This window comes from Wyeomyia smithii, chromosome 2 (assembly GCF_029784165.1).
Source record: "Wyeomyia smithii strain HCP4-BCI-WySm-NY-G18 chromosome 2, ASM2978416v1, whole genome shotgun sequence".
NCBI classification, from domain to species: Eukaryota; Metazoa; Arthropoda; class Insecta; order Diptera; family Culicidae; genus Wyeomyia; species Wyeomyia smithii.
Window position 1 is genome coordinate 121641053 of NC_073695.1, and position 13668 is coordinate 121654720.

Sequence of the window (13668 nt, forward strand, 5' to 3'; positions counted from 1 at the left end):
TCGGGTTTCGAATAAATAAAATTTTCGGGTTCAGGTCGAGTTCGGGTTTGAACGAAAAAAAAGTTTCGGGTTCGGGTCGGGCTCGGGTTTCGACCGAAAAAAATTCGGGTACGGGTTTGAAAAACATCAAACCCGACCACTTCTATGGTACGCTAGCCACACACTTTATATAGCTAGCGACTCACGCTATAGATATTCACACACGTTAGGCGTCGTACACAAATTACGTAACGCTAAAAACCTTGATTTAACCCCCCCCCCCCCCTATGTAACTATAAGTAACGTTCGATATATCTTCCCCTACCCCCTAAAATCACGTAACGCTGGACAACTTGCTCCCCCCCCAGGTTTGCAATGTGCACACACTTTATATAAACATACACGGGATGATGGTGGGCCCTCAAACCATCTGGCGGTGCGAGTTTTTTTTAGTTTCGGGTTGTATTCACCCAACGATATCTGAATTGGATTACCGCTGGTGGGGTCCAACTCAGATCGAAGGGAAGCCGAACTGAAAGAGGTAGGAACTGCAGCTAACCACTACCACTGCCGCTGTTGCTCGCTGCTCATCCACGCTGCCTTCGCCTACTGCCATCGGTGTTAATGTCCGCTGCTGCTGCCTGCTGCTAGTAAACTGATTTGCTTTAGGAGAAAAAGTCTTTTATATCGCCCAAAGAGTGCATTCCCGGTTAACTAGGTACTCCATTCTGTCGTCCTTTTCAGGGAAAGGCAGCAAGCGACCAATCAACAGTCGACATTAGCGTTTCGACAATGTTCAACAATTTTCAATAGTACAATAGTTCGAACAATCAGATTACAGTTTTTTGCATTTTGACGGATGCTTAAATGATTTTCCAATCGATTGCTGCAAAAATGACAAAAATCGATTGGAAACTGACTGAGTTTAAAACGTTTGAAATTGGACAATTTTCGTGACGAAGTTTTCGGCCTTGAAATTGGATCCCTGTATTGAAGTTGGGTCCCTGTATATGTTGCCGTAAGACGTATTCTACGTCAAAATTTTTAATAAAGATTCATAGTGATTCTACCGAAGTCCTCCAAAAAAAATCTGTTGAAAATTGAGAGTGTAATCCTGGACGCTGACTGGAAAAACATTGTTTCGAGAAGTGCATTTTAAAGTGAAGGAAAGACGTACGCAAAACCAGTGAGAAGAACATGAATGTAATGTCCTACCTCTACTTTAAATATGGAAAAATTTTCTAAAGCCTTGAAAGTGTAACTTGAGATAAAAAATATTTGCATTACCCCTTAAGAACCAGTTCGCGAAAAACGCAACCACCTTTCTGAGGGACGTTGCTTTGATGTTCTCCGATGGGGCTGAAATTTTCAGCGTTTGTGTCTATTCAAGGTAGGAAGTCGTGTAAACTTCGTCATGTAAATTTATTTGTCGTTTTTGTCACCTTGCCCTTAAAGTTCTTATCTAGGCACTCAGCGTCAAACTACTCATTAGGCGTGGTTGTCGCAGGTGTACCCAACATTTCTCGCGCTGTGGTGCTAATCGTAATGTGGATATTTCCCACTGTTCGTTCAGGTCGCCTCCAACTCGCTCATCGATCAACTTTCTGCAAGTATTATGCAACCACTCCTCCAGTTGATACTCGCTGGATGTGATGTGGCTGAGATAGTGATCCGACTCAACATTTGGTCCTCTAAACGACCGTACGTCTATAACATCTGAAAAGTGCTGACCATCATCAATCAGAGCATAGTCCATCTGTGAGCAAGCCAACCCATACGGGTGAATCCAGGTGTGATTTCAACTACACTACAATGCTACAGTTCCCCATGGCTCTGGCTGCAGCCTATTTTTCTGTCTTTCTTATCGTTGGCACTTGTTTTCAGTTTATAGGACTGATTTAACAAACTTTAAAAATAATCAATCAAAGTTCTCAATCGAAAGACACGATTTCGAGCACCCCGAACATATTTAAGGCAGGTTGCATTTAGTTTGTATGGGATTTTAAGGGCACCTAAATAGCGCATTCTGGTTGATTTTTTTTTCGATTGAAGCTTATTGTTCTAAGAGCTGTGAAATTCAAAGGTTTCGATTTGTGAAATGAAAATTCAGTTATTTTTTTCAGTAATTTGAATATTTGGGGTATCTCTTTAAACTTTTACAGTTCAAAATTTACAATACTTACAAAAATTATTTGTATTATTGTAATAAAACCTACCTAAACGTTTCTGTCGAAATGCACATTTTCGACATGAATTGTGTGAGAAAACTTCACATAGGGCGGCGATAAGCTGAAAATCAGGGAACTTCATGAAATTATATTTCTATCACAGAATACACGGGAAATAAAAAAATAATCAGGTGAATTTTTCGCCAAGGCGCTAATGTCGAGTTTCGAGACGCTGCGATTAAGATTGGTCATTAAAATGTAGTCAGTAACGAATGGTGAAGCTAAAAAAGCAAAGCCTTGGTGTTACATTCATCCGATTCGGAACTCGACCTTCTGTTTATATTATACACAGACTTGGCAGCCAACTATTGAGTGTACAGGACAATTGCGGGGCTACGATCCTACTGACACTAACAGTCTTTCCCGAGCCAGGACTCGAACCTACGACAACTGCCCAGCAAACCAGAAGTCGTATAAGGATATTAATTCTAAGACGCTCAACTGTGCATGCCAAGTTCAAAATTACTTAAGATGCAACATAAAATTTGCTTATATCGTATGAAATTTGAATCCTATAAGACGCAATATCAGGTTATATATGAAGTAATTTATCGTGTCGTATAAAATTGTAAAACGCGTCATTCCTCTAAGTCGTATAGAATGCAATTTGAAGATTCAAATGAGGCCATTTAAAATAGCCTGCGAAGTTATACAAAATCGTAAGACTAAGAAGTTATACAAAATCGTAAGACTTACAAAATCGTAAGATGAAGTTATACAAAATCTTAATTTCTGATCGAGCATAATAGATTCCTACATGTTCAGCGTTAATGTTTAAAGAAGCATTTCTAATCAAATTCCTAGTTATTTTTTTCGAAATACGGAATAAAGTTGATTAGTCCATTTTAAAATTCACTACTTTTTTGAGGATGTCGTGTTTGGATATTACATGAATAATGAATATAAAAAATAAAAAGTCAAATGTTACTTCCTTTGGTTTTCTTAAGAGAATTGAAGACTTAAGATCTTTCCACGCTAATAAAATAAATAAAATTCAAAGTCGTTAAAATACATCAGGTACTATAGCTTCTACATACCAAATATAACGAAAATCAGTTCAGCGGTTTTAGGATTATTAAAGGTTGACATCGCTCGAGTTCAAGTTTACAGAATAAAACCGCTCAATCTATCTTTTTTTTTACAAACCCGCCCATGCCCCTCTCTTAATGACCACGTGGTTTGTGAAGGCTCCTAACTGCCACTATTCGCTTAACAGTCCTATGTAAATGTCCTATGTTTTCTTGTTTTTTTTTTTTTTTTTTTTGCGGAAATGGGTCCGTTTTGGTATGCTCTACAAGAGAAGCCATTAAAATCGAGATTGTGGGAATCAAACCTTAATTGAATCAAGATTGGCGCTCTTGTTTTGCATTTTAGTTTGTCACTTTTGTGTAAAAAGAGCAAAAAAATCGAAATATCAGTTATCTTCAAATAATCATTCAATGACTATAATCTAGTTATACACTACCCGTCATAAGTTTGGAATCGCTTTACTAAGTATTGCAACACCCAGTTTGAATATTGCAACACCCCGAAAAGTTTAGCATCACTTGATATGGGCAGATTAATGTAACTCTATCTCTTAATTCTGGAAACCTAGAGAGTTGTGGTCTTTAGCAAAGTTGCTCAGGAGGTCAAGAACTTATGATTGGAGGAGAGTAGAGTTCGGAATTCAGCCGAAACGCAGCCACGGTGCTCCCACAGACCGTTATTATAAAATAAAATGCACCAAAAAGTCTGAGTACACCATTCGATTCGTTATGACGTCCAGAATCTCTGGTCAAAATTTCAACATCATCGTACGGTACATTTTTGAGTAATGCCCTTTTGAAGGTCTTAAAGTACGAAAAAGTGATACAAAAACGACGAAATACTTATTGTAAAGCACGTTTTCAACCACCATTTCATGAAATAACTTCCAAAATAGTTTCTACACATTCCAAGGGTTATATTTCAAGACATGAACAATTGGTGAAAAGATTTATTTGAAAATCCCACAGTGCACAGTGGTCTAAATTCTAGAAATCGTGGTCACCTAGATTTGACTGTTAATAATTGATTTTATGAACTCGATGTCTTCAGCAAAATTGTTTCATAGAACAAGGCCTTACTTTTGGCGTTTTTAGTTTTGTGATCAATCCACCTAACAGTTAGATAAAAAAATTTTTTTTTCTAATTTTCAATATACCAGAGAGCTTCCTTCAGCAAAGTCTGTACGTACGTTGGACACTACGGAATAGAGTTTTTTGTAAAACACTTCACTTTAAAATCAGTTTTTTGTCTATAACTTTTTCTATTATTGTCAAAACAATAAATTTTATACAGTCTTGAAAGAATCTTAGTTGAATGAATGAAATCTTAGAACATTTTGCATTGTTTTGACCATTACAGACAAAATTATAGACAAAAAACTAATTTTGAGGAGAGGTGTTCCACAAAAAACTATTTTGTCGTGTCCAACGTACAGATAGGATATCACAGTATTCAGCAATTGTTTTTCTTTTGAAATTTTCCACAACTTCGCTGATCTGGTATACTGAAAATTAGAAAAAATATTTTTTTATCTAACTGTTAGGTGGATTGATCGAAAAACTAAAAACGCCAAAAGTAAGGCCTTATTCTATGAAACAATTTTGCTGAAGACATTGAGTACATAAAATCAAATTTTCACAGTCAAATCTAGATGATCACGATTTTTCGAGTTTCGACCACTGTGCACTGTGGGATTTTCAAATGAATCTTTATACCAATTATTAATGTCTTGAAATATAACCCTTTGAATGTGTAGAAACTATTTTGGAAGTTATTTCATAAAATGTTGGTTAAATACGTGCTTTATATTTAGTATTTCGTCGTTTTTATATCACTTTTTGTACTTTACGACCTTCCAAAGGGCATTACTCAAAATGTATCGTACGATGATTTCGAAAGTTTGACCAGAGATTGTGGACGTCATAACGAATCGAATGGTGTACTCAGATTCTTTGGTGCATTTTATTTTATAATAACGGTCTGTGGGAGCACCGTGGCAGCGCTAGTGTGCATGTAATTTTGAGTGTTTTTAATGCTATTTAGCTCGAAAATCCCACCCTTTAGAGAGTTGCGATTTTCAGCAAAGTTACTCAAGAGATCAAGGGCTTGTAATTGGCGGACAGCATAGTGCGGAACTCAGCCGCAACGCAGCGCTAATGTGCATGTAGTTTTGAGCGATTCGAACTTAGTTTGGCTCACAATCATATTATTCACACTGATTGTTTACACGTGATGAAGTAAAACAAAACCAATTTGAATGTTGACAGTTTGATCATCTCACACAATACGTAAGCTTGTTTGTGCTTATTCTGAAGAAGTGCTTTCATTTGAGGAGGTTACAACATGTAGCATGCGACTGTGTTGGTATGTTGACAGTTTGATCACCAACATTCACAGTCCGTTTTTCAATGGTGAAAATTGATGATATCGCTACTAAATTGATTACTTAGGCTGCAAACAGTTGCAGTAGACATGCCTCTAATCCGATGTTGAAGGATTTGAACACCACAGGGGCATTTCGTATTACTTTCCGCTGCAAGCTGAAGGCCGAACGCCGTCGGCTTACATGCAAGCCGAGTGGTTCTTACTTCATCCATCCCCATCCAACGAGCAGACACCCGAAATGTATACACGAAGTCAAAAACACTCGCCCTGGTGGTTGCCGAAGTTGTCGAAGTCGATGGAATAGTTTGGAACACACATGCGTGCTTGACCGAAGCCGAAGACCGCAACTTTCTGGGTAGTAATATTCGCGCAACAGGTTGAAGTCTGAATACGAAGAACTACATGCACCCTAGTGCCGCATAGTGGGGTAATTCAGTACTTAATTGTCTACCATGTAGAAGCCTTTAGCATTCTGAAAGAGTTTGCTGCACATCGCAACTTTCTAGCAGGTCGGAGTCGTTAGATTAGTTAAGTTCAAAAGACGACAAATTGTGTGCCCACTAGCGCCACATAGCGGTAAAATTTCACACTGAAAAGGCCACCATACAGTACCCTTTGACTTTCTGAACAAGTTTGCTGAAAACCGCAACTCTCTAGGTTGTCAAAAACATGAGATAGCCGCCTATTCCAGGTGATGCTAAACTTTTCGGGAGGTGTTGCAATATTCAAACTGTGTGTTGCAATGCTCAGTAAAACGATTCTAAACTTATGACAGATAGTGTATATTCTGTTTCATAAATTGTGTAAGAATGATCATTCCTCATTTCAACTACCTTTTCATATTTTCGCGGACATCGCGCACTTCAATAATGTATATAATAACCAAAGAATCTGAATCAAAATTTTGAAAGTTCGTATACCTCTTTGGGGGGAACATACATAAATGACGTAGCTTTTTTCTAGGTTATGTCGAATTCATTTTTGCGATGCTGCTTACACCGACCCTGCATCTCAAAACCGAAGCGCCATACAAAGCTACACTCATGACTTTGATTTCAAAAGATTTGACATTGAAGTCATGAATATTCTTCAAAAAACAAAAAATTGTTCACAAGTTTCTTTGTATCTCTAATAGAAAAAAAGCAGAAATGAGTTTCATTTGTATCCAAAAAACTAAAGCAAGAGTCTTTACACGGCCTACAGAGAATTGACTGTTTGCCATTTTTTATATGACATACAATTTTCATTTAATCATGGTTTTTCTACACCATGATTTTAACTGTTGTGATTTTTATTGATCAATTGTTATTGTACAAAAGTTCTAATTAGTGGACGCAGTACTGTAGTCTAATACACTATACAAAAAATGTATTATAGCTCATTGAGACACAATGGTCACAATACGAATTGAATAACTTTTTTTCCAAGTAACAATTGTTTTACAAAAACAGCTACTTCCCATTTTCTTGATCACGTACGACAAGTTGCAGCTATAACTCATTTCCTATTTGTAGGCGCTACAAAAGAGATTGGCACCGCTTTAACACGAGTATGCTTGCGGCACAAGGCAGTCGAAAATCGAATGAAAACCTTCACAAGCGCTATCATGGATTGCCTGATAGTACCACTGCAAGAAAAATTAGAGGATTGGAGGAAACATGTAGCTGTTATTGATAAAGACCATGCCAAAGAATACAAACGCTGTCGAGCAGAACTGAAAAAACGTTCCAGTGACACTTTACGTCTGCAGAAAAAAGCTAAGAAAGGCCAGGCCGACAATTTGCACATTTTGGTAGAGTCGTCTATGCAGGACGTAACGCTGCGGCGAAGTGAGCTCGAGGAGGTCGAACGAAAATCACTACGTGCAATCATGATCGAGGAGCGATCACGATACTGCGCTTTTGTAAATATGCTGCAGCCTGTGGTTCATGAAGAATGTGAGGTGATGTCAGAATTGGGTCACCTGCAAGTAAGTAACGAAATGAGTTTTGCTGGTTATAACACTTATTATAATGCTTGCGTATCATTTTACAGGAAGCAATGCAACTAATAGCAATAGTAACAAAAGATCCGTCTGTTCTGCCGCAAGCATCTGAAGAATTAATTCTGGAGTCTAAAACAAATATCAACTTGTATCCTGATTCACCCGGTGGATCTAATTCCCAGGGTGGCTGTTCAAATTCTTTAGGTTCACGCAAAAGTTCTGTATGCTCAATTAGCTCAATGAATAGTAGCAGTAGTGGATCTCCGGGACACCAGTTTCAGCGATCGCTATCACAGGTATGAGGTATATATTGTAGAAGTAAATCAGCATTATTTCTTTCTTGCTTATTTTTTCATTCAGAGCATGAACAAATTGACTATTTATATCAATTTGTATTATTTTAGCTTTTATCACATTAGCATTATTTTATTTTTTGATTTAGTTTATTCATTTATAATTCTTTATTTTTGTTATCTAGTACTCTCCAGCGATTCGTTTGAAACCAGGTGAATCTAGTGATAGCGGATTTTGTTCTTCGCCAGCTTTAACTTCGCAGGTTAATTTTTTATTTTGTAATTAGTTTGCACTTAGATGTGCTTTACCTTATGCCGTAGAGTTAAGTGAAAATGTGACAAAATAGCTAACTTATTGAATTAATTTTTTTCCCAAGGCTTCTACACTCGCTAGTCAATCACACGCCGTTTCAACCTGGCCACCACACACACAAGATGGAGCTACCAGTGTCGATAGACCTCATACTATTTCTTCGGCGTACGAAAAAGGACATCAACGACCCGCACTCACGGTGTACACATTCCAAAATCCGGAGACTATATCCGAAAATCAAAAGTCACCTGCGAATATTGCTTGTCGACCGCCACTACCTGTGGTAAGTGTAGAGGGTTTCTTAGCCAAATGGTAATAATTTTATTTGACATAGTTTCTAATGTTTCAACACCAGTAATGCTATGTAGTTCGAGTGTACTAAACCAAGGAGAACGCTTCAAAATCATTTTCATAATTTTATTCCAAATTCTTTGGAGCGTTTTTGTCCTTGTTAAACAACGACTTAACCAGATCGGTACATCATTTATGAAGTACTTTGCTTGCATACTCTCAATGTGCTCTTCAAAAACAAGTTTTTTGTCGTAAGTTAGTCCTTAAACTCGTGAGAGCAATTTACCATAACCCCACTCATTCTGATATGTGATTATTGTTTGGTTTGAGAAAATAAGCTCGAGGCTTGAAAAGAAAAATTATCAATAAAGTTTCAGAAGCATTGGGGAAGATTTTCCGCAAGTAGAAAGAAAAAATATCTAGGCTTTTCTCCAATCGACTGCATATGATACCAGGGTTAGTAACGAAAGGCTGAAACTCAAAATGCCGAAACCCGAAAGGCTGCAACTCGAAAGGCTGAAAAGTATGTATCATAACGAAAGGCTGAAACCACAAAAGGCTGAATGAACGAAAGGCTGAACCATGAAAGGCTGAAACTTTTGTAACTTGAATCACAATCGTTGAAAAATTCGGACACATGGATAACAAATCCTTCAATGTTGAGTTCAATGAGTTCAATGTTTGAGTATTAAAAAAATAATTTTCGGCAATATTTGAATCTGTACACGCTTGACTCTTGTACACGTTTCCTAGATGATTCAGGGCAAGACGGCCGAAGGCCGCGAGTGTGCGCCGGCGACCCGCCGTCGGAAGCGAATTTCAGCCTTATGATTTTTCAGCTTTTCGTGATTCAGCCTTTCGTATTTTTCAGTCTTATGTAGCTTTCAGCCTTTCGTGTTTCAGCCTTTCGTAGTAGACCCTGATACCGTAAAACGGGGCGAATAGAAACAGTGGGGCGAATAGAAACAAAACTTCCGAACTTGAAAAATACGATTCTAAGTCTATGATTACATTTAAAAACCATGCAAAAAATATTTCCTTGTATAGTCCAATATTAAACAAGTCCTGCAAACCCATTTATGAGTTAGCAGCACTACTGTCGGTTTGCTCAAAAAATTGCAAAATGGAGGCTCAAATTCTGAACGTTTCCGAATACCAAAAAACTTTGTCTGTGGAAGCCATTCTGCTTCACTTAGAACTTGTTCGTGTGATATACTGGGTCGGTAGTTAAGCATTTCAAGTTTCTACGGTGAATTAAAGAATTGCCGTAAGGTATTCATCACCACGTTACCTATAATTCATGGAAAACTTGCGGTTCGCCGATTAACGGGGCGAATAGAAACAACGCCGTAGCGGATATTTTTTGCACCAAAACATGCTATAATGTTTTATATGTAAAATGATGTCTGGAACATGTTTTGTACATTTTCAGCCCATCATGGTCAGGACTTACCAACAAAAAAGTCCAAAATAGTATTCGCTCCGCCTGATGCTGTTGAGATTTTACGCAAAAAACTGTTTCCTTGTCAAGCGGTTACGAAATATAGAATCAACTACTCTGTGATAAATAGGATGTTACTTTTCGACTTCAATCCAGTAGACAACCACGCTAGTTGCCAAAAACGTGATGAAAGTCTGTTTTATCTGCTGCATGATGCTCGACATGGACTGACCCGAGAGATATGGCTCAAGGTTTCAGTTCCACCAAGACAAAATGTTCCCGAATGTCGTGTCCTAGATGAAACGCCGGAAGATGCCAGACCGGTGGAAATGCTTGACCCAGCCCCGAGTCTTCTGTTCCTAATAAGGACTCTAATAGAACATATTCATTCATAAGATAACAAACATGAGGTAATAAACCGAACATTTCCACTATTTTAATATTTTATATCGTTTTCTTGCCTCTCATATCAATAAATATGATGCAATTGTTCTGTTTTCTTCAAATTAAAACTATAATTTTCTATCAGAACATGAAAAACGTATTTTACTGGCGAGTGTTTCTATTCGCCCCATTGCGGGGTGAATAGAAACATGCAACATTTTTTTTCAATAAAACAATGAATTACTTACTGTATCAAAATGGACGTTACACCCTTAATAAAGGGAGGCAAGACCCATGTTTTAAAACTTTCATATTCATTCTAACCATTATAGTATTTTTTGTACACTGTAAGATATATCGCAGACTGTTTCTATTCGCCCCGTTTTACGGTACCAATACTTTTTCCTTTTACGAAAACGCCTATGTCATCGCAAAACAAAGACTTGTGTTAACAATTTCGCAATCAATCCTTTATGCCAAACACTTTAGAATGCTTCTTCTGTGTCTGGAAGAGCGGCTCCAGTTAAATAACATCCAGATATATTAGCTCATATCATATTAAAAAATCTAGACCCATGGTCATATCGTTGGCGAATATGGCATTGGGGATATGCATTTCACCTCTGTCAAATTTTCTGTATAACTTCCACTTTACTCGCACATTATACATAGCATATGCTTTTTCAAATGGTTCAAGCGTTTAGAATAAATTAACCCTTTCCCGCTCACGAGCTTTTTCACGATTTAACCCGATTTTAATAATTCGAATAGGTAATTTTCTTATCTTACTTCCATGTTGTGTATGATTTTAATTATAAAATCATACACAATAAAACGAGTGCTGAACACAATTATCTACGTCATTGGGAGAGTTGACAAAAATAATTGAGCTGGCAAATAATTGAGAAAATAGGACGCTCAATAAATGTGATATGTGCAATATACATCTTTGCTGTGCAACCAATAGAAATTAAATAATGTTATTGACATGGGACTACGTCTTTGTTTTCAAACGATAATAACAGCATAACCACATGATGGATAACAATAACCAATATGTTGTTGTATAAATAAAATGTTGAACAATTTTGTAATATGCTTGTTATCATTATTTTTTCATTACAAAGCGGTAAAAATCGATGAAAATTGTCAAGGACAATTTTACGCGAACAATGAACTAATCACATGCGAGCATTCCTAGCACAGACGATATGAATAGACACCAACCATTCACTGTGATATTCTCTGTATCAATATCCAAAAAAATGTCAGTCTCCCCGTCCCAATAGGTCAATTTATGTTTGCTTCCATGAACCTAGACTAATTCGATGTCTCGGAGGTAAAGGTTTTTCGAAAGGTTTGAAACAACCCCTTTTCTTGAACAATTTCTAAACCTGCTGTTAGAGCTTAATAGACACTGATGTCTTGAGAGAAAACATGCTGGTAAAAGCAACAGTACCACAGAGTATATGTGGAGCAGAGCGCCGCTAGTTTTCTCGTCGTCTAGCATTGCAGCGGGCACGACTTTTATTCGCGTGCAATCAAAACTGCAATGATGCTACTGATGGTGATTGAAAGCTTATCTCATAAATATGATTACCATAAATACCATAAATTACTCAACAAGAATTAAACATCTTTGCAACGATTATAAGTTATTTATATTTATTTTTTATTACCGACATATATCCAACGAGTAGGTTCCTAAAAATATTAATTTATAGAAGAGTAAGAGCCGGCGAGTGCTTATGAATTCTTTGTCCATTCACTTAGATCTATTCAGAATCTTTTATTCACATTTCAACATTGTTAGATTTTTTTTATTTTGAACTTTTCAAATAAAATAATATACTTATATGTATTAACTGTCTTCGTAATACAGTAAATGTAATTGTTGGCAAATGAAACAAACTTGTGAAGCAAAAAAACAAAAATGAATCTTTTTAAACTTTAACTTTGTAGTGATTGTTAAATGTTGTTTGCACAAAAAAAAACACTACGTGCACAACATCACCAAATGTAAATGATGATTAGCACGTAGCACTTAGATTAAGAAAATCAGTTGGGTCACAAGGCCTGTTGATGTATTTTTTACAAATAAACAAATAAACAAGTTCTTTCTCAATATATTTCTGAAAAAATGAGGGGGAGACTGAGAATCAAAAAACGTAAATCACTGAACAAACGAATTTATTATGACTGTAATCACAGTGTTTAGTCCCACGTCACCATTTCTTACAGCCCTAGGGCTGTGTACCTTGAAGTATTTTGTTTATTTGCAATACATCTACATTCTACTTTATCTGCTTATATGTAACCTTTGTTAACCAGTATAAAAACAACTTTCTATAAAATTCCAGCAAAACCTAAAATTTCTGTAGATTTTCGTTCCTTTCACAGCTAAATAATTTGAAATAAACGAATACATATAAAAAATTACCGCTAAAAACCGGGTTAGCAACGAAAGGCTGAAACTCGAAAGGCTGAAAAGTCTATGTATCAGATAAGCTAAATGCACAAAAGGCAAAATGAATAGCAAATCTTCATAATTGATTTGTGCAATGGAAAATTAATTTTCGGCAACATTTGAATCTATATGCACTTTACTCTTGTACACGTTTCCTAGGTGGTTTAGAGCGAGACGGCCGAAGGCCACGAGTGTGCTCCGCCGACCCGCCATCGGAAGCGCCGGCCACTGCGGGGGGCAGTCCCCCGCAGAAATCACCTCTGTATAAGTTCGTTCGTTTTCCTTGGTCTACTGACTCGTAGAGGTGATCCCCTTGTTTATTCCGAACGAGCGATAGCGAGTAAGGATAACATGCATCTCAAAAAAATCGAGTCGGCCGTAGGCCGCGAGTGTTTTTTTTAGAAATGAACTTTGTGAATTTTCAGCCTTATGATTTTTCAGCTTTTCGTGATTCAGCCTTTCGTGTTTTTCAGCCTTTCGTGTTTTTCAGCCTTTCGTGTTTCAGTCTTTTAAGTTTCAGCCTTTCGTAGTAAACTCCTCAAAACATTATGTGCCTTAACTTTATGTGAGTTTTTTACGAGATAATAAATTGTCAATGTATATTTTATAACAGAACATAACGAGATTTCGGTAACCCGTTCATAAACATTCAATACCGCTGATGATTTTTGAATCACAAATTTAAAATCTATACAATAAAGTCTAATATATAGGTGTTATTTTCAGAGATGCTCATCACTTGAAAGGCCACTGTCGACAGCTTCAATAAAAAATTGTAACTCTAATGTTCCCAGACAATGTCCCTCACCGATTCCAGCTCATATAACCAAAGGTTAGTTTTCAATTTCTTCATTTCCCAAGATGTCGTTTGAAC

At 37.1% G+C, this 13668-nt stretch overlaps 1 protein-coding gene across 9 annotated transcripts in view; it reads left to right on the top strand.

Moving 5' to 3' along the window:
* LOC129720969 (mucin-2) overlaps positions 1–13668 on the top strand; it is an 85113-nt gene that overhangs the window by 57865 nt on the left and 13580 nt on the right. For 8 of the 9 annotated variants that reach the window (XR_008727322.1, XM_055672943.1, XM_055672948.1 and 5 more), the window contains exons 5-9: positions 7136–7590; positions 7656–7901; positions 8084–8161; positions 8276–8494; positions 13521–13626. Coding sequence is in view for 8 of the 9 variants with exons in the window: in XM_055672943.1 (XP_055528918.1) it covers positions 7136–7590; positions 7656–7901; positions 8084–8161; positions 8276–8494; positions 13521–13626 (1104 nt within the window). In the remaining variant the exon portion in view is untranslated. The remainder of the gene's footprint in view (positions 1–7135; positions 7591–7655; positions 7902–8083; positions 8162–8275; positions 8495–13520; positions 13627–13668) is intronic. The other variant, XM_055672946.1, reaches the window with a different exon arrangement.